The sequence below is a fragment of the Falco rusticolus genome, chromosome 5 (genome assembly GCF_015220075.1).
Source record: "Falco rusticolus isolate bFalRus1 chromosome 5, bFalRus1.pri, whole genome shotgun sequence".
In the NCBI taxonomy this organism is placed as follows: domain Eukaryota; kingdom Metazoa; phylum Chordata; class Aves; order Falconiformes; family Falconidae; genus Falco; species Falco rusticolus.
Genome location: NC_051191.1, coordinates 28,282,930 through 28,304,818, shown reverse-complemented (window position 1 = coordinate 28,304,818; position 21,889 = coordinate 28,282,930). Strand labels below are relative to the sequence as shown.

The window sequence follows — 21,889 nt, the reverse complement described above, 5'->3', positions numbered from 1 at the left end:
TTCTCTTTGCTTCTTCCTCTCCCTCCTTCTTCCTCAGCTGCCCCCGCTTCACTGGCTGCCCAACCCCTTACCAGAACCAGCCACAGCTGCACCTTATCTATACTGGCCAACCCACTGCCCCTGAAGCCAGCCCACAGCTGGATATTATCAATGATAATTAACCCAGCTTTGTTCTTCTACACACTGTTTTGCACAGGGGTCTGAGTCCTTGGCTATCTGCACAAAGGGAATTTAAATTAACAACTTCCTTCCTAACAGTCTTCTTTGAAGAGAAACTTGGAACTTGCTGTAGCCTCATCCCTGTTTAGTGTCTGGATGTTACTCTGAAGAACTCCTTGCACCAGGATGTTGCAGAAGGTAAGAGTTTGTCTGGATTCAAGGGTGATGAGACAAAAGCATGAAAGATGAATCCTGTGAGGTCTACTAAACATTAAGTCTCCACCTATGGCTCAAGAAGTTCCCAAAGCCTAGATTTCTGGAGACTAGAAGAGTATATTGGGGAAAGTATCTGTTGTTTGCCCTCTTCACCTCTAAAAGGTGGCAGTGCAAGGAGCTTTAGAGACACAGCAGGTAGGAAATTGAGAAGCAAGAGCAGAAAAAACTCTTATTTGGAGGTTTGGCAGCACTACCTATCACATAAGTGAGGAGCATGCAGAGCTAAACCTGGTAGATAGCACTTCAGGAAGGTATACATGGAAAAACACCTGCTGTATGGATGAAGATGTTGCCTTGGGATACTGAGTAACCTAAACATGGTGGACTAGGTACCTATGGATTTTGTGCCTCCAGTTACTCAAGAACTGAGAGGCATCCTAACAATCCTGATTTTGAACAAGGATCTCTAAATTGTTTTATGGTTTTGGGCTTGGGACAAGCTATTTTTCCTTCTTTTAATTCAATTTTCTGCGTTCGTACAGTGTTGTTCATATGACAGTAGTATCTAGGTCCTCCCAGCAAGACTCGGGTCTCTTCATGAGAGTCCCTGCTCTGGGGAGTTTCATTCCAAATAGATCAGAGAGTCACAGGACAAAGTGCTAAGTCACAAGTGCAGAGCAAGGTAGTGACAGCAGAAGGATCTAAATCAAGTTTCTCTTACGCTGCCTTGGACCCTGTTACACAACCTCAGTTACAAAACTGATGTAGCTACAGCTGCACCACATCACAGCACGAGTCCATCCAGGTCACGTCATGTCTACAACGGTGGTCAAGCAGACACCAGATAAAGATATAAGAAGAGTGCAGGCATGGAAAGTCACCTCCTCAGAATATTCTCCCTATCTCTGGAAATGTGCAGCTCAGAGATTTCCTGATTCAAAGGCAGTGCTTTTCTATTAAGAGTTAATCATTCTATTATTCCTGAATAGATTTCTCTTCTATGAACACTGGAGAATGTCACTCTCTTGAACCCATGAAAACTTTTGGCCTCCTCAAAGTGCTGAGATGAGTTTAACTACCTATATTTATATTCCTATTTTTTACTTTCAATTGCTACCCACAGTGCTCCACTCAATGCCCTTATGTTTCTTGCACTGAAACAAACATTGAACAATTGATCCTACTCTCTCTAGGTCACTCAAGGCTTAAAGTATTTACCTGCTGGGTGCTCTCTATCATTGCCAGAGCTTCAGCCATTAGTTTCTGGTTAACTCCACAAAGGTTTGCTACTTTTGTCTGGCACTTGTGATGGACGTTCATGCCACACGCTGAAAGAGAGAACAAGGGCTGTCAGGACAACAAAGGATAGCTAGGCTGTAAAGGGTTTGACATCAGGTTGGGCAGGAACATGTGCTGCTGTTGGCCAAGGGCAGAGATCAGTCACCAGCTCAAAGCCTGGGCACTGTTTATTTCTCATGAGATGGCACTTGGGTCATTTTATGGTTCTTTACAGAGATGAAGTTTTTTTATATCTTCTTCTGGGCAAAAGGTTGTATTTCTACATCCACCAGCCTTTGCAGCTACAAGCTACCAAAACTTTACAGTCTGTTAGCTCAGATATAAACTGTAATCACAGAACAGGATCTCCCTGTTGGTATAGGACTATGAAGATAGTGATGTGTCATGGGTCTGTCTGATAGTGGAAACGGAGCATGTGAGTGATTTTGGAAGATGAACAGCATCACTGAGATGTTCTTTGCCTCTTTGGGAAGTGACTCTTCAGCCTCGTAGACCACACACCTTTCTGTATACTGACACTTGTCATCCTCCTTAAGAATGAGGATGGACCTCTTGACCACTCCTTCACCACCCCAGATGCCATCTCACACAGGTCTTGTAAAGAAGTGCGATAAATGAGATTTGGCTTTTGGGATTGCAACCCTTTAAAGACAACGGCCCACTCCCATGCTCAGCTTGTGTCACATACATCAGGGACTCACCATCACACTTCAGTCCTTGCCGTGCAAGGCCCCAGAGGAGGGTGCCACAGTGCTCACAGAAAGTCGGGCTCTTGTAGTTGTAGACTTTGAAGCGGTGAGGCATGTCGATCTTGAACCGTTCTTTATGGAACTGCAAAAAAAAAAAGCTGTGTTGGTCATTCACTCCTCCCCACCTCAGCTCCGCATGGAAAACAAAACTCTTATCACAGAAGATGGGATGTTTGCTGCCTTTTGATCCTTGGCTATGACCATCAAGAAGAAATTATGCATAACTATCATTCCGATGTACAAAGCCAAATTTTGAGACATAATAACCGCAATTCAGCGGGAACTGGGATAACAGGTAAACTACATCCCTGGGCTGTATTTTTCTGACCAGAGAGCTGTTTGCATCTCATCTGTGCACCCAGAGTCCCTTAATGCTCAATGGAAAAACAGTGGTAGTTCTAAAAATTATTCATCCCATCCTGAAAGGGATGCCTACATTTGTTGCCATGAATCATTCCTTGGAAGAGCCTATTTTTCTTTTAGTACATGGGGAGTCAAAGGTGATGACAAAATTGGATACATCTACCCTGGAGATATCAGAAGACAAAAGAGATGAATCTCATCTCTGAAGAAGAACAGGAGCCAGGGTGGGACTGGAAGCAAACAGGAGCTGTGGACACCATCAAGGAAAAAGGAATAGTCCTATCAAGAGTTTAAGTTCCACTTTTGCCTACCAAAAAAGAAGGTTTATAATAAACTGCTGTGAGAAAAAGAAAACAAATAACAGTGGAGATGCTAGATCTTCCACTGCTTGGAAATCTCAGATAATACAGAGTAGGATGTTAAAGCACCGCTCTGGAAACTGTGTGATGTCCTGCCTAGCATCAGATAGTGAAGAATTTCCTCCAGTAAATCTCTACCTAATGTCCACACATGCTTCATACATTAGAAAAATGTCAGTCCTGATTCAGCAACCGCTTATTCAGCAGCTGCATTTGAGTAAATCACAAGTAGGAGGTAATGAAACCGCTTGGAACACAAAAAACAAAGTGCACAGATCAGATCACACAGCCTTTAGTTCAGTAGCACCTTCTGCTTCATCAGAAGTTGTTCTACAGCGATGCAGAAGAGATCTGGATGACACTCAAGTTTTTTTAAAAGCAGCTGAATAATAATACATACCATTGTTTCTCTGCTATTGATTGCCGATCCTGTACACTTGGCTATTACTTTATCAATGCACTTCTTATGAATGGCAGCGTTACATTCTGAAAGAGCAAGTGTGTCATGGTGTTAACAAAAAAATCCACTTGGGAAAGTAAATAATGATAGTAACAAAATCAAAAAAGTTTCTTACGTCTGCATTGATAGCCTTGTTTATTCAGGCCCCTGAAATACAGAAATGGTTAATTCTGCATTGTCTGAAAGCCTTGACAGAAGAAAGGACAGCAACATTTATGAAAGAAACAGAATAAAACAGCTTTGCTTTTTTATCAGTGTTTATCGAGCGTCTCTAAATTAAATATCTTCATTCAATCTAATTGCAGAGTGGTCCTCTGTGGTTTTCACAGCCTTTCCAGCACATATTCATATTGTGAATTTCACAATAGCCAAATAGCAAACTGGGCTGATGAGAAACGCCTGTGCATTTGGCCAAAACAAAAAATATTTATAAGAAAGTAAAAAAATTAAGGGAATTTTCACAGCTGGAATCAAAACTGTGGCTCACATCCTTGAAGTGATGCAATAACTCGGCATGTAAGACGTCAAGGGTCTCATCCTGCTGCCTTACTGACAGCAGTAGCATAGATATTCACCTATCTATCTATAGAACCATAGAAACTTTTAGGTGGGGAAAGACCTTCAAGACCATCAAGTCCCACTGTAAACCTAACACTGCCAAGCCCACCACTCAGCTGTGTCCCTAAGCACCATGTTTACAGAAGAACTGCTCCCTAGAGTTAAAAGGAGGAAAAAGCAGATCTGTTTTCATTTACCATACAAACTCATGACAGACAGAGCAGAAGGTGGGTTGTGGAAAGAACGTGGCCGTGAACTCATGACACTTGACATTATGGATTTTGGCCTGTTTGATGGCCCCCCTGCGCTGATGCAAGGAGAAGAAGCCTTCATTCTCACAGTCAGCCAGGTCCTTTGCATCTGGGGGAAAGGGAACAGAAGATGTATTAGGGTACTCTGTCCGGATCAGGCACCTTGAGAAAATGCAGCTTCCAAAATACTAAGTGACTGAAGCTAATGATTCACTCATTTGTATTAATATTTTTAAGAAATACCATTTCTGAAACCCACACAAGACTTGTTTCGACATTTTTTTATCTACCATTCCTACAAGGACAATAAACTTTAAACTTGGGACTCTGAGCTCCCTTGAATATTCATAATGCTCCCTTTGAAATGTAGACCAGAAATTTCCCAAGGAGAGATACTCTGCAGTTAAACATAAAATTCTGACTTTTTATAGCACTGAAGATCCATGCCCTAAAAAAGATGAAATTACATAAAAGTTACTAATTATCTATATATGCACACAAACACACACGTGTGTGTGTATATGTATGTAGGTATTTAACAGAGTCCTTTATGTGTGCATGTATATGTGAGTAAGCACATATGTATGTTCCTAGGATGGTCTTATTTTTCCAAGCCAACAATTGCTTTGCTGTTTGCTGTGTCCATGCCATTATTCACAGTTCACATTCAAACTTTTTGGAACAGCAAATAAACCAATTTTGACTACACATGTGCACTTACGTATGGACCTGTGTCTACAAATCTAGATATGCATGTAATATCTCACTCTGTTTTCCTTTCCTCATGCATTACACAAGTTACATGGGTATTGTGTGGAAACTGGCCCCCTGTGTGATATGATGTTGATCTTGGTATTTGTAATAAAAACACAACTTGCATTTTCTATGCTTTGGCCTCTCTGATGTCTTATAACATACAAGGAGGCAACAATAGACTATTCTATAGTAAACATAGGAATGGATGGAGAAAATATAAGTATGGACATGTTATTAGCTGCTTTCAGTACTTTTATGCTTCTGTAAATGGAAGGTCCTTCTAGATAACTGCACCTTATAGCTTCATCCCGCACCTGAGGGTGCGAGAATTTCAGCATCAGACTGAAAAATAAGACTGAGCATTTGGAATGCAACCCAGTTTCTTCAACAAAGCAAAATGCATTTCACATAGCCATCAAACTCTGCAGGTGGGATTTAATTTCCAGTGGAGACACATAAGTGACAGTGTGTCCCCTGACCAGGGTGACTAAGTTGCTGCCACCTCCCTGGAGGTCTAGCTGGGGCAGACAATGGAGCCTAGGGAATGACTCAGCTGACCTTGCAGCAGAAACCTGCATTTGATCAGCTGGATCACTCTGTAGGCTATTTTCCTGTTTTGCTTAGATTGCTCTTGGTCTTAAAAGCCTAACTAACAAGTATACTTAGGTGCTGTCAACCACAAATTGTACCCCAGCCTTTACATCAGCACTACAATGCACACCACAGCACTTACATATGTACATACAAGTAGGATGATTTCAGGGCGAGCTGGCTCCTTATATCTGTTGTCTTGACTCATGTAATGAGAAAATCTACCACTTTAGTGGTAAAATGGACAAAACTCTGCCTTGAAAATCACAAAGGAACTGTAAATCTTCACCCCCACCATATAATAAAAATTGCTTCTCTGGAGTGTTCCTTCCAAACCCTTATGATAGTTCCTATGAATAAATCAGTAACAGCACAGGTAACTGCTTGAAGTGAAGCCACCGTATCTGCCCCACATACCCAGAAATCACGTCTATCAATTAACAAACAAAATCACTTGCCACTGATTTCCAGGAAGTATCTTGCATTCATCAGCATTCGCCCTTGAGGTTTCAGTTCTAGCTGGTTGAGATAAGTGAAAAACAAGAAAAAAAGACCAATGCCATCATTAAACAGCCATTCAAAGAAACAAAGTTCGTTTCAGATGACTCAAGCTATCCCCTTTTCCCAGTGGGAACTGATGAACGCCAATGAATGTTAACTTTTGGGTTGCTCCTACCTGTGTGGGCAACAAGGCAGGGCAGGAGCAGCTACTGAAAGAAGAGGTTAGATCACCTCTTAGCAAACATTTGGAGTGGCATGGTAGCAGGAATAAATGTGACTAAACCACAGCAGCTGTAGGTAGGATTTTAGACACCAGCACTACCTATACAGAAAACATGTTCCCAGTGGATCCTGCAAAGGGGGAAGCAGGAGCACTTTAAAAAAAAAAAAAAAAGCTAACTTTAGCCAAGTACTTAAAAGATGCTGAAATCTTTTAGACACTTGGTCCTGGAAGTCTAACTGCCATTACAGTAAATGTGAGTGATGCTACCAGCTTACTCAGACATTTTTTGGGCCTTCCCACTGGACATGGCAATTCACAACTCACTGAACCTCTGTCCATAGGTGCCTTTGTAGATCTGGATCCACATACTTAGGCACAAGAGGACCTACATTTAAGGATTTCTTCAGCCTGAGAGCTACAACAGTGCCTTCCCATCCACCCCCAGCACAGCCCGAGCAAGGTTACCTCGCTGCCTTCCTGGTGAAAGTGTCCTGTGAGAAAAAAACGCTATTCTCTCTCCTCACGCCCCTTGCAGGAGGTGCTATCCAGGACCACCCTCCCCAGGCTGTAACTTGTGTTGGGGGAGTGAGTGCAGAGGAGACCTCAGGAGCTGCTGCCAGGCTGGGACACAGCAGGACCAGGGTCTCCCAACTCCACTTGACCTCAGGGCTGTTACCTTTGCTGCTCGTCACCTACGACCCCCCTTCCTCCTCACCAGGCTTCTGCCTCTCATGGCTCTGAAGCCTGAGGATGGAGCCATGCTGAGCAGAGACTTCTGGTTCTCAAATCTAGCTCTAAGCACCTCCGTTCCTCCAAGTTACATGTTAAATGTGCAAACCTCTACTAAATCTCACTCTTAGGTCTTGTGACCAAGGCATTTTTGACTTCTCTACTCTCTGTTTAACCCAAGCAGCTTAGCCTGAGAACTGGCAAGAGATATAAACCAGAAAAAATATCCAGGAAATCAGTTTCTCTCCAAATGTTTTTCCACCTGATGGTTATCCATGGCATGGCTGCTGAATACTACATGTTAAAGACTATTATCAAGAACTTTCTTACTTGGACTACCAGGGAACACAACCTTACACTTAGCATCCTTATGAAGACTGTTACTTCAAATTTACTCCACTACAACTCCAGAGATTTTAAAGGAGTTCCTCCAACTTAACTCCGATGTTAGGCAGCTGTAAATCAGTTACTTGACATTAGATTAAATTTTTAAAGCTGTTTCCCTAGAGCACATAAAATAATTCACATTTATCCACTCATTTGTCCCCACTGCGTTTCCTAATCAAAGATGAGTGTGTGGGCATGGCTCACCTCAACCAGAACCCTTGCTAACAGAGGGCATGTTTCAATTTAACAGCAGCAGATAATGTAAATGTGCCACTTTTTTTTTTTTTCCTGACATGTGTGGAAGTCTTTAAGTCATACCCAAGTAGACTCAAAACATTATTCCTTGGATGGCAGCCAGCTCCTACTGCCCTGCTAGTTACCATCACAGCCTGACATGGACACAAGCCATTCTCCCACCCCACAGCAGCTCCCCACCGTACCCGACAAGAGGAGATAATGACGCTCACCCACATCTCCGTCTTCCCGTTGCTCTTTTTGCACCTCTCCGCCAGCACCTTGAGTTCCACTGTGGTCTCTGAAACCATTTCAGCACTCTTGTCCTTGACAATGATGTGCATGACCCTGCCGTTGTTGATATGGGCATCAAAAGTGCTGTTCCAGGGTGGGTACATGGTGGGCTTCTTCTGCACGTACACTTGGCCATTTTCTGTCAACAAGAAGGCGTCTGGATTAAGGGGACTTGCTTCTCATCTGCACTAAGGTCACCACTCTACAGTCCCCGAGACAGATCTGTGTTATTTACTCACTTTAATGTCTCTCTCTTGGACCATGTTAGAGTGTCATAGGAGGTTGCTATGTGAAGTGAAACCTAGGATAGGATTTGCCTCACTTCACTTTAGGGGTCTGCGATGTGTATGTCCATATCTGAGCTGTCTGAACATTGGCTCCATTCAGAGTCAGTGAAAAGAGTATCATCAGTATAAATCAATGGAGTTAGGGTGCGTTCATTTGACCAAATACAGACATCTACCTTAGAAAAGATAATTTCCATCTTTGACTCCATTAACTCTATGAGGTAGACCTTGAATGTGGACTCTGACACCACAGATACGCACTTCTAATCAGGTGAATTTCATCACAGATACCCAGCTACGTGTCATCATCTTTCCCATGCCAAATGAGGACAGGTTTGCTTTAGTGCCCCAAAAGCTGGGTGCACTTTGTGGTTAGGGTTCCGCTGGAGTGCATGTCCAGTCAGTTGCTACATCTCAGCTAGCTCAGGGATGTTAATACATGAACTATCTTGCAGACCTGCAACCACATCCACAGTGACAGAGCAACAACAGAGCAAATCTTTCCTGCTCTTCTTCCTCATGCATTAATTCCTCTTCTTTCACAGCAGACACATCTCAAAATGGTGATGGGTAAAAAAAGGGCATGTCTGAGGCTTAGTGTTAGCTTGCAGAGAGTTTTCTGTAGTTAGTTCTCTCTGAAAAAAAGTCTCAGCCAGTTTTATTTATTTCATACAGCCCACGTTATTTCATAGAGCCCTGTAAAAGGCTTAGACTCTCACTCAAGGTAAATTCTATTTCACAGTTACCCTCTGCAAATTTTCAACCCATCAAACACCAAAGCTGGAGGAATAAGAGAATGAAAAGCAGTAATGTGAGCAGCAGACCTGCAGCTCCTGTCTCCCAAAGACTCTGCTCCTACTTCTAATGATCCGAGCCTTTCCCTCATCCCACCCAGCTGGAAAAGCACATGCACTTGATAGCCTGGAACATGACACTTGTTGGAGAAAATCTTGGGATGGAAGGACTAATTCAGGTTTTTTCCCTCAGGTGAGTTTTGATTTACATAGGCAGGAACTCCAGGATTTCTGAGGCTTGTACCACACTTTCAGGATGGATTAAAACTGGTAAAGCAGCTCCAAAGATTTTGGAGGCAGGAGAGAAGGAGAAAAAAAAAAGTGATTCCTGATTGTGTAATATCCACTTCAGGAAATGAGAGGATGTTTACTGGGGAAAGAACAAATATCAGGGCTGTGAGATTATAAGAAAAATCTTCCTCCACCAGCCTGTACGCTGAAGAAATGACTGCCAGAGCCACTATATAAACTATACTCACTGAATAGATTTAGGTTGAGAAAGTAGTTTCCTAAGGAGCGGCATGCAGGATCCTGCAATCAGTACTGACCTGCTGAAATTTCACTCCGTGACCCAACCGCTGGCTCTCGCAAAGAAGTTTTGCATTTGGTTCAATCACATAAACTTGATTTAAGCCGTGGGATGCTCTTGCTGTCAGCACTGTTCTGCATGGCAAAACTGAGCGGACATCACCCCTGCAGCATAAAACCACTTCTCAACCTTGTCCTGCCTGGCATGACAAGTGGTTCTGCAGGTAGATTTTAGGTTCAAATTCAGTTTCCTCAAAGTTTAGATAGAGCATCTCAACCTAAGACGCACCCATCTCTATCAGTTAGGCGCGGCTGACATTTCACATATGCAGATTTAGGCAATCATATACCGAACCCATTGTCTGCAGGCTTCATTCATTCCCATCAAGCCTGCAAATACATATTCAATGTATTCTTTCAACAAAAGCAGTCAACATCAGACATAAAAATGAAACATAAACCTCCCAGCATCACTGAGAACAGAAACCCCAGTAAGGACCATTATTCCTTTGCTACACCAGTGAAACTCTACTTATGTGAAACACAGCACTTGCAAAACAAGTGCTTTTGTTTGCACTGCATTCCAAAACATGAGGCTTAAATAAACAAACCCTGGAATGTGAATGAACTGGCCAATATATGGGATCAGACAGTTACCCCTGGCGCATCCCCGCTGACGTCTGTGGAATTCTGCCAGGGATTAATCTAACCCTGGGTTCCTGAAAAATAAAATAGCATCTGTCTTTCTCCGGCAGCAGCTTCCACTGTAGCTGGGAGCACTTTTCCTGGAGGCTTGCTGAGTTCAAACATGGAGCAGGATATTTCACGAAGCAAATGTCACCAAGACAGGTGGTAAAATGGCACTGGGCCAGGTGGCTTGTGAAGGCAGAAGCTACTTTTAAAGGGCAGATTTTTTTATACCTCAGAGGCACCTATGGTTTCTGAAATGTTTTGTCATCAGTAATAAATTGCTACAACACTTCGAACTGTACAGTTCTGTGGGGTTGTTTAGTTTTTTAAAAGGTTGTATCATAAAATACCAGGGTCCCTTTTACAAAATAACCAAGTGGAAAAAGCAAAAAGGCTTCCCAGAATCTTTCCTGAGCTTCTAAAATTCTGAAATTTCCTGAGAATTCTGAAATTCAAGGGTGGTCTTGCGACTTCCTTGCGTCCCCAGATGATGTGCATTACTCCCAGACCCCTGGGGACCTCTGTCCCAATGACTTATTCATCACAGCTGGTCGACAAGGGACAGACTCTGGCATGAACCCAAAGTCAGAGTCAAACTCTGGTTTTTTGGGCACCAAACACATTTGTCATCTACCACTGCTCTGTTTGCAAAAAAAACCCCACAACAACCAACCAAAATCCAAACAGAACAAAAACCCCCTCACTCTTTGCTAATACTAAATATGGTATAGATCTGGTCCATAATAGGACATTGCAAAACTCAGAGCAGAGTCATCTACCAAACCAGTTCCAGCACAGGGCTTGCGGGGATTTGGGACTGGATATATCCTGGATTCAGCTCTGGGTTTAGGCATGTCCTGCCCTGCATTCTGCGCTCACCACTATACAGCAACTATTTGTCCTGAAGAAATCTGAATGGTCATGTGTCAGCACATGAGGCAGGGAGTCATCTCTTACCAGCAGTGCAGCTGATCCACTCCTACTCCTTGGACATGCCACTTTAGCCAAAATTTGCATATCAGGGTACCAATATATATTTTTTTGTAATCCCATTATCATTGAGTAGCTAGTGCTTTGTGAAACCAGGGAGCTGGGGAGCAAACTATGATCAAAATAATCACAAAGCAGGGATGCAGCTATTTCAAATACATTCAGCTAATATTTGTCCTAAGACCTTTTTGTCTTCCCTATGCCTGTTTGAGCATGATAGCTCCTTGCGATGGTCATGCTGAGAGCATTTCTGGCATTTAGAGTCAGGCTCATCTCACTGAGCATCAGATGTGTAGCTCTGACTGGACTGTCTAAACTGCCCTTGGAGTCAACGGAGACCACCGGGCTTTTCTCGGGTGTAATTCATCAGACCCATTATGGATGTCTTCCTCAAGATGAGATGAATCCCACCACATACATCCATCAGAACCATTATGGATGTCTTCCTCGAGGTGAATCCCACCATGGAAATCCCTGTTTGTTCTCCTGGGATATAATGCAAGGGTAGCTGACTTGCTCAGATATCAATATCCTTGCAGAAGACTGGATTCGTAGGGGAGATGGATCCCACCGTGGCCTCACCTTGACTGAGTCACCTTAAGGTAAAGTTAGCCATCAACACATTTAAACACCCTCCACTGGCACTGGATTAACATCTCCCAAGGGTGGTTTCAACCCACCCTAAGAGGGGTGTCTGAGGTGAACCAGTCTCAGGAGGTTCCTGCTGTTTCCACCGACAGGACGAGGAGCTCCCCTGGCCGCTCCACCATGCCCGCAGCAATAGCTAGTCAAGTGCAATTACACCCCCGCAAACAAAAACCTTCTAACAGTAGGATGTCATTTCTCCTATACTCAGTCCTCAGTAATGGAGAAAAATTCTCCCAAACACACTTTTTTATTTCTTGTTGTAAAGGTATTATAATTATTACTGACTCCCAGGAGCACAAAAATTATATCCCTTTGTACTTCTGTGTTAGTCAGAAGCCAGAAAATGCTTTCAGCCCGGTGTAAGATAAATAAATATAGGTCTGTTCTGACCAAATTGATTTTATTCACTTTTGAACTGACAGAGACTTCAATTTGAGTTATGGCTTTCAGAGGCCACATTAAAGCCAAGCCCTGTGCAGAGCTGAAATGGGACATATTTTCAGCAAAAAGTGAGATCTTAGGGATATCTTGTCATGTAGCATTTTCTTTCCTTTTGAATTTACCAGTCACTGCATCTTCCATAATAAAGTATCATTTAAGCCAAGGTAAAGTTCAACGTGATAAATGTTGACTCTTAAAAACCAAGCAAACAAACAAAAAACCCCCGTGAAATACAGACTTCTTTTAAAATTCTAAAATTTCTTTTTTCAAACTACTTTAACATCTTCCATTTAGAGTCATGAGGATTCTCAAGCTATAAAAAGTGATTTTTGAGTTAATTTTTTAAGAATCACAGCAGTCAAGTTAGGAATTTATCAAAAATTTAAGATAACTAACAGCCAATATGAGGAATTCCCTAACACCGAAGTTCTTGATCTTCGTGACCGTTGAAAAGCAGAACTGGAGAACTTGCCATCCTCTCACTGGGACTATTTTCATGCACAGGACATATAAGAAACTACTTCCCAATGAGCACTCATCAGCGTTGTTCTATCAGGAAAAGTGCGCAACAATCCATATACCCAGACACAGAAAGCAGCTTAGCAGAAGGTTTCACTTTCAGACATTTCACATAGCACAGCAATTACGCAGAGTAATTAACTCTCTGCAAACACTGGGGCTGTTAGAGAGCTATGTTTTTTAAACGATGGAAGTTGCTGGACCTGTCAGTTCTTCAGAAAAATGTGATAAAGAAAGACAGCCCTCCCAGGATATTTCTAGGACACCCAGATTTCATCTGCCTGGAGTCCTGCTGACAAACCAGCAACTGCTTTTAGGAAAGTGAAACCGAATACAGCTCAGCTCATCTGCTCTGCCACATGCTGGGACCTGGAATTCAGCTGATAATAACCTCAAATTGAAGGCACAGATTTGTTTGACACCATCTTCAAAGCAAATTGTCTTGCAGGTCATGCCAAACCCAAACTTGCACCGCACTGAGACACAAAAAAGCACTTTGCAAACCCTTGTAAAGGTTTATTGGTGTGCTCGATACACACCAGGAACGACACAGTAAAGGCATACACACGTCTTATAAAAGTTTACACATGTATTTAACAGCTCCCCACTTACCTGACTCCACGGCTTCTTTAACCATCACAGCACAGTACGGGTTAATCACCTCCCCCTGGGATGGCAGGTAAGGGCCACTGTCATAGTTGGATAAACCAATACGCAGAAAGGGAGACATGACAAGTCCTGCGTCAAACAAAAGACAGGCGATACTTGGGAAGAGTCTAAAAATTCCCTCGGTTTTAACCAGCCTCTTATCTCCGTGGGCCAGGGGCACGCCGGCCGTTAGCTGTCCATCCGACTGGAGACTCTCCGGCTTCCTCCACTGCCTAGTGAGATGACAGACTGACCCAGTGCCACTTAACGTGCGTAAGGTAGCGTAACCCAGCTGTCCACTTAACTCGTCATGTAGCTGAGCTCACCGTGGGGCTGGAAAGACCCACAACAGCAGTTTTGGGTACTGGTGACGTGACACCAGCTGTCAGGAACAAGAATGAGAATACGCAGCAGTCAAATCGGGACCTTCTCAGATAGGATAACCTCTGCCATAACTTATATTGAGTCACGCGTTCAAGATCCCAAATGCGATGAGAATAGAAAGGGTTTTGGGAACACAAGGTTGTTGGAAGCCTGCAAGCTGAACATGAAACTGTGAAATAACTGTGTACTATTTATATACAGCATGGAAATGATCTTGGGTGTTCCACTGCCTGGATGCTGACCCATATTCACCAGTGAAGCTATAAAGAGAAAATTCAGCTCGTATGAACCACCCTGTGTAGACAGTAAAGCAAGGAGAAAACAAAAGGGATCTCAGGATAATTTTAAGCAGCTGAAAACAGAAACATATAAAATCAAGATGCCAGAAAATAGAACAAAGCCTTTAGGTTCGTCTTCTCTGTAGGCTTTCAGAGTTCCAGAGAAAAGGCTTAATGAAACCAGAAATTATTAACTGGTGCCCATCATTGTGCCATCTGGGCCCAAGGACTGGGATTTACCCCCCAACTTTTGTGTCAACTTCTAAGCTTGTCATTCCTGGCTCCCCTTCTAGTCAAAGGGGAGCAAGAGGCGCTCTGAACTCGGCTGCTGATGTCTATGTCTTGGACCACCCCAGTTAAAAGGCATGAGCTCTATCACCAGCTGTTACCTGCCTAATATATTGACAGCAATATATTGTTTAACTACAAAAGCAAAAAGTTGAATGATTTGTGGTGTGGGATGCAGCCCAAGCCCCTTCTCCTTTTTACACATAAAATGCTCTATCCCAAGAGCAGCTTCTCTAGCCTCACACAGAAGAAGATCCAGATTCTTTGCTGGGAATGGGGTTTTCTTACCTGTAAATGGTATTTTCCTGACAGACAAGTTCAGTCTCTGGCAAGAGGGGCTTCTCTTCTCATCACAGTTGTGGACAACATGGAAAGGGTTCTCTCAGCTGAAAGAATGAGGATAACTGCACCTCTGGCCGGGCTGATTTTAAAACTTGGACTCTCTGTTCAAGAAGACAGGAGGCAAGACCATCAGGGAGAGAGGAAAACTTGAGAAACAAAGACACAGCCCTTTGCTTGAGCATCTTCTTTCTTACCCAGCAGTGTGGAGTGGTGAGTTTCCATCAGCCCCCTGTGCAAAAGTCTAGGGCGGCTGTAAAACTCAGGACAACTTTCTGTTAGCGCGTGGCCAGGTCACAGCAAGTTGTTGTTTTGCTTCTGTCCTGGATATGGTGAGATCTTCTCCTTCTTTCTGTTTTATGAAATTAAGAGAAACAGCTACAGTTAGCACTGGGACTGAAACAGCAAATGTTCTGGCCCAAATATTCACAAGTACTGAGCACTCACACTGCAACACTTTCTTGACACTTTGGCAAACAGATGGCCCATGCAGCCAACTGCAGCTATTCCCTGAGAGAGATTTCAGTAGGGGAGGCTTCCCAGGAGGTTTTCCTAAATTTGTGACCCTACATAAGGACAGTCTATACAATGGACAGCATAAGAAGACTCTCCTTCCCATTTGAGCTCCTGGGTAGCCTAGCTAACAGCTGGGATGAGCTGTCAGGAAAACAACAAAGAATCATAAACCCTCTTGGATACTGCACTTAGAAGAAAACCATTGAGTTTCTGGGGAAGACAGAATAGGATAGGAAGAGAGAAAAAAATCCTGTGACATGTCTACCGTGTATCCCTAGGAATGCACAGATCATTGGGCCACCAGCAGCATCAGACCTCCTCTGAAGACTGTCCAAGGACATCTGCAAGTGGCACTGCCCTCAGCTGGGAAAACTTCAGGGCATCTGCAGTTTTACAGAAGCTAGTGGGGAAAGCAAAGCACCACCTGGGGCTGCATGCAGATTAGGATGATCCTGTTCTCTTCTGAATGAGAGCAGCATCTCTCTGAAGGATTTTTCAGAAATACATTAGCCACAAGCCTGATGAACTTGCTGTGGAAAGCCACTTGCATTTAGATATTGAAGCATAGGTACCTCTGTAAGGAGGGGCATTTGTGGCACTGCACAACAGTACAGTGAATGGTTTATGTGTGGTCCATGGAAAAAAAAGGTTAAAATTTCTGGCTGGACTGACAGAAGCAGAGAAAGCTGATCAAATTAAGTAGGCAAAAAATCTCTTTAAGATGAAGAAATATATGTATATGTATTTCCCCCACTGTTTGATCAACTATTTCAAAAAATAAGAAGCTTGCCTTATCGAAAGACTAAGGGTCTCCGGCAGCAGAAGGGAAATCCAAGTAGTTGCATGTTCTGTCTGCATAATGGAGCATCAGTGTGGAAAGCTAACAAGAGCCAAAGACTATGACCAACAGTCAAAACACCTGCATCGTGCTTCTGTGTCAACGGAGATGTATTCTCTTCGCCTCTACCATGCTACACTAATAGTTCTGGTGACTGCTGGGCAAGAGAAAATTAAGTATCCTCTTCCAAATCCCCAATTCCCACACCTTTGGCTTTAAGAAGCTATTTTTCCATGGGTAGGAGCAGGAGGAAATTCAGGGAGGGCTGTAAGCACTCCCTTACCAGGACTTTCAAAACTAACCTTTAAAAACTCAGAGTGCTAGCCAGAATTACTAGTCAACATGTTGAACATCTAAGAACATGAGTGTTGCTAAAGGAAACCAAAGGTTTTTTAATGGCTCCTCAGCACTAAAATGTAGTAATACTATTGGCTCAAGTATGAAAGAAACAAAATTAGGGTTAAAACTTTGAGCCTGGCATTTATCATTTCAGTGAAACCAATGTTGTTACAACACAGTCAAAACTGTGAAAGCATCTTGTCCTGCTAAATACTCACATCACTGCTCCAAAAATCAGTGGCTGGGTGTGCTACAAGACAGCTCTTCAGGTCTGTGGATCTGTACCCTAAACAGTGACATTTAAAACTTTATTCCTAGCCTTAAATGCTGGACAACCCCTCCCTCCCCGCCAGTGCAATACTTCATTTTAGCTCTGTGCAATCAAGCACTTCACGGACTTGTTTCCCAGAGGGGTTGTGGAATTGCCATCCTTGGAGATATTCAAAAGCCGTCCAGACATGGTCCTGGGCAACCAGCTCCAGGTGGCTCTGCTTGAGCAGGAGAGTTTGACAAGATGACTTCCAGAAGTCACTTCCAACCTCAACCAGCTGGTGATTCTGTGAAAACATGGATGGGACAGGTCTCACCTAACCCTAGATGTCTATAGCATCTGCATCTCCATGTGAGGCAGTTACCTGGGCTCCTGAGAGAGGAACAGAGAGAAACTGGCCCTCTCAGATCATGAGCTGGACCCATTTTAGACCCCTCTGTTAGCATGTGATGAACCTGCTTCTCTCCTTGGAGATCCAAGGGGAGTGCCTGGAGATGATCTGTTCAACCGCAGCACCTCCACTGTAGTGATCTGGTTTTGATCAGATACCTCAAGCCATTAAATTTAAAAGAATTTCCTGCATTGTAGCAGATCTAAAAGACTTACACTGGGACTTCATGTAAACCAGTCTACTGTGTGAGATGTTCTGCAGCCACCAGCAAACAGGCAAGAATTTTCTACTCAGCTGCAAAGCAACGTAGGTTTAGCACACCTGGTGCTAGCACTAGCAAATCAACAGCTGCCTGTACAAGCCTTGCAAGGGCTAGGTAAAAGCTAGCTAAAATCAGAGTTTACTGCTGTACCAGCCTCATGTGAGCACTCTGCCCTGGAGTGAATTTCTTCACCCTGTCCAATAAATCAAGGAAAATAACTGGTTTCCTGCTTCTCTCTCACTGTCTTTCCTGAAACCACTTTGGCTTTGGCCCAAACATCTGTTTTCCAGGTCATATCTCCAGCATTTGCTACTACAGGACTGCTACTTGGCTCTCATCCACAGCCGTAAACAATTAAGAAACAACACAACTCAGCTCCAGCATTGGCTCACTGTAATTGCAGCAGTTTAATTTAACACTAAGAGCAGCTGCAATGGATATGGACAATGTCTGCTTAATTTCCCAGCGGAAAGGATACTATAAGGTATCTGAAAACTAAGGATGAAATGCATCTTTCTCTAAAGGACCACCTGCAACTTCTCCTCCAATAAAACATGAAATACAGTGTCATTTGGGTTCACCAATACTGCACTCTGCTTCGCTGACACAGGGGAGCTTTGCCCACTCCGGAGAATAATGCAACATATGGAAATCATTCCCAGATGTTATTAGGAAGCAATAAACTCCTCAATATCCTTAATCAATTGTCGTTAAGGAGAGGGGAAGAAATGAGCTCCTGCTCTTAGTCAGCAGAAGAACCGTGCTGAGGATAGCTGCCTTTAGTGGGAGTTATGCTTTCGTGCTTTGCTGACTGAAAATGGATGCATGTATGATGCAGTAAAGATGGCAATTTACTGAATGAGGGCCAGCTGGGAGGGGAGAGGAAGTATTTCTAGAGTTGAGATGCTGCTTTCCTAATGTCATCAAACTCATTTTCTGGAGGTCAGAGGGAGTATTTCCAGCTCTTTCCCCTTTTTGACGCAAAACCGTGCATGCAAAATGAGTTCATAATCTGAGGATCAGCATCACTAAGAAGGAAAGGAAACAGGAGTTATAGCTGAAGGGTATGAACTTTCCTTCACTCCCTGAAAGGCATCTCCCAGCCAAAAAGGCAGGTCCTGACCTTGCAAAGATCTGTTTATATAGCTGGTGGAGACCTGTACATAAGCATAACTCAACACACCTCAGGGTCTCCCTGCAGATTTCAAGAGCAACGCTGAACACCAGCAGTGATGGCTGGAGTCCCTGTGCCTGCCCCCTGACTCCTCGTATCTCACAGACCATGCAGTAGGGAACAGGGATCTAAGTAACTCCCTTGAGTGACTTTCATTTCGGATGCCCAGGATCACATATTATTTCAATAGAGGTCAAACCAGCCTGTCCATAATGTTCAGAACCCCTCGGGGTGCCACCCAACATTTCTCACACTTTGCTTTTACAAGGAGACGGATCGGAGGAGGAGGAGGAAAAGGGGGTGAATTTGCATAGCCATTTATGTTTCCCTCCCTCATAGCCAGCCACCCATCTGCAGCATCTCACAAAGGTGGTGGAGGGAGAGGGTGCGGAAAGGCACGACCAGCAGCCTCTGATGGGATTGGTACGATACCAGACCCGTGCAACTCAAGAGCCTCCCAAAATTTCATGGAACAGCTTGATTCCAGAACATAGGGTGATGCTTTCCATGCAAACCCTTCCCCATCGCTTGCAGGCACAGAGGACCCAAGCAAAGCATTTCTTCTGCCACATAGAAATGATGCTTGCAGGCTTTGCTGGGGCCAATGGCAAGCATGGGAATGGGCATTTCTCTGGGGCATCTTGTGATGCTGTTTAGAGCAAGCTGCATGTATCGGTAACAGGACCTGGTCTCCTATATATAGCCCACAAACATAGCTGTTTGGACTCTGCTGAGTTCATGTGGTTTCCTCCTGTTTCATTTATTGTGCACAAGCCAAGACCAGAGCCTCAGCTCTATTTTCAGATCTTATATGTGATTTAGCTACAGTGGAGTTAACTCAGGCAAACAGATTTACAGCTGTGAAAGGGCTGGTATTCATCCCACTGGGGGAATTGCAGAAAATTGCTGCTGGGCATGCCAGTGCTCATTGCATACACTCACAGACTCTTGGATGGAATCTACAACCATTCAAGCATATACGTGTGTATCTGGGTCTTAAAAACAGGGGATTTGTACTTTGCTGTCCTTAGGTCTCCGCATAACAATCGCTTTAACCTGACCTAAATGCAGGCTACTTCCAAAGACACGGTTCAGCTTTCCAACCCATCCCACACTGCAGGTTCCCAACCTCTTCCAGCACAGCCTGGCACCTGTGTAGGGTCTGGGATTGGGGAGCAGATTTCTTTGAAAGCAACTCCTTTTCTTAACTTGACAAGTGAGTTTACAGTTGCATCCGTTCCCTGATCTGACTGACCCAGCACAGATACAGGGTCCTGCACTAAGCAGGAATGATGGCGTGGGGGATGGTATGCAGCAACTGCATTTTGCTTGGGATAACGAGACTGGGAAATCATAGCCTTGCTGACGGCAAAGAGATTAAGGGTGGATTCACATGAATATATGCAGACAACTGCAGCGCACATATGGACTATCACTCCAGCTCCCATCATATCCAGTGAAGTACTTGTGGGAGTGCATCCTCCCATCCTAAAGAAGACATTTAAACCAGGTTGAGACAATCCTACCCTGGAATTGCTATTTTCCCACCCCGATTACATCTACCCCAAAGATGGCCAAGATCAGTCCCACCACTGATGTTCTGACGCCCAGTGAGAAGGACCCAGACTGTAGAGTGGGATCCACGAGCAGATGCATTCATGCCTAACAGTTACGATAGCTCAGAAAGATAGCAAAATACAGCTGGGTGGGGACCCCAGAGGTCCTGCCTGGCCAGAGCCAAAACCATTTGCTCTAAAAGTCACTCTAGAAATCGAAAAAGCAGCCAGGAACACTCCTCAGCCCTTCTTAATTTGCTCATATAGAAGGAGCCAAAGTCTTATATCAAAAGGAGAATCTGTTTCAGATATGCCCTTTGTTTTCCAGTAGACAACATGAATTTACGTTCCTCTGGAAAAGCAAGACTTTAAAAGCTACAACCCTTGTTATTTGTGCAAAGAGAAGCAGAGCAGACCCACCAGATCTCTATTTGGAATAAACCCCTCCAGGTCCTGTCCCTGAAGCTAGGTCACAACATGGGGTTTGCTCATGTTTAATGAACTTTTGTCATGCATGGTCTTGAAACAAAGCAAGCTTGCACCCTCACCTGTCCCATTGGAAAGATGCACAACTATTCAGCTTACTCTCCCTTGTAAACATATTCTTTTTTTGTGCACTTTTGGGGATCCAGATTATTAAAAGCAACTTGTCAGTTTTCTTTTATTTTTCTGGAAAGCTTCTGGTTCATTTAATTTCCTGTATCACTCCATTTCCGCAACACTTGGGCCACACAAACTCAGAAGAAATGTTTTCAAAATAATTATGCCCACTGCACGTACTTACAATTTTTAATACTAACTTCTCTTTTCAGGTTTTAGTTGTCTTCTGACTAACAAAGGCCAAACTTAAAGCGACAGCACCTGTTTTTTCAAGCACTACACACAAAATTATTTCAAAGAGCTTTTCAACGTAACGAAGGAAACAAAAATATCTTGAAGTGAGATGTAACTACAATATCTCCTTTCCTTTGGCCTCTTGTTCGTTAGCGCAGCAGTTCCTGTATTTCTGTAAGATTTTGGCACTGGTTCACAGACTTCTTGCTATAGTCTTTTTGTTTGGTTTTGGTCGTCTTTTTATTTTATTTTTTTAATGACACAGGTGGAGCATGCCTCAAATACTTCACTGTCTTGTATAAGGATGGTCGTTAATGTACGGAACCTCCTGCCAGTGCCAGCATCCACACCTATATTTTATTTTCTTTCCCTTAAAAAAACCCAGGAAGATTCCCAAGGAGTGGGGCAGGGCCATAATGGGACATGTTAACATCCTTCCTTCTGCAGGCACAGTTTCATGCTTATGGTTAACAGTGTTCAGCAGTAAAGGTATTTAATGGCTTTAATCCCAAAATCTGCTGAAGGTATTTGGACCTGAATCCTGGAAATGTTGGGCTGGAAAAGAGCATTTTGCTTATTCCTCTGCTCCTGGCAGACTATGTCTACATCATCCTTGATGTATCTGCCTAGCCATCTGTCAGGAATGAAGCTTCTTGTGTGTTCGGTGTTGCCACATATTCCTCAAAAACGAGGCCAAATTTGTCACAGAGGAGCCTCAGACTGTCACCAAAGTCCACACTGGATA

The 21,889-nt window shown here is 43.6% G+C and overlaps 1 protein-coding gene across 1 annotated transcript in view; it reads right to left on the bottom strand.

Annotated features, from left to right (window-relative positions):
* The window catches only part of PRKCQ (protein kinase C theta), a 66,116-nt gene that overhangs the window by 32,080 nt on the left and 12,147 nt on the right, over positions 1-21,889 (bottom strand). Inside the window, exons 2-11 of the mRNA XM_037390033.1 lie at positions 15,161-15,315; positions 14,913-15,067; positions 13,639-13,764; positions 8,069-8,268; positions 6,220-6,280; positions 4,361-4,523; positions 3,721-3,752; positions 3,546-3,631; positions 2,376-2,505; positions 1,594-1,703 (exon numbers count right to left, since the gene is read on the bottom strand). Coding sequence (XP_037245930.1) covers positions 1,594-1,703; positions 2,376-2,505; positions 3,546-3,631; positions 3,721-3,752; positions 4,361-4,523; positions 6,220-6,280; positions 8,069-8,268; positions 13,639-13,756 — 900 coding nt within the window. The 5' untranslated portion in view covers positions 13,757-13,764; positions 14,913-15,067; positions 15,161-15,315. The remainder of the gene's footprint in view (positions 1-1,593; positions 1,704-2,375; positions 2,506-3,545; positions 3,632-3,720; positions 3,753-4,360; positions 4,524-6,219; positions 6,281-8,068; positions 8,269-13,638; positions 13,765-14,912; positions 15,068-15,160; positions 15,316-21,889) is intronic.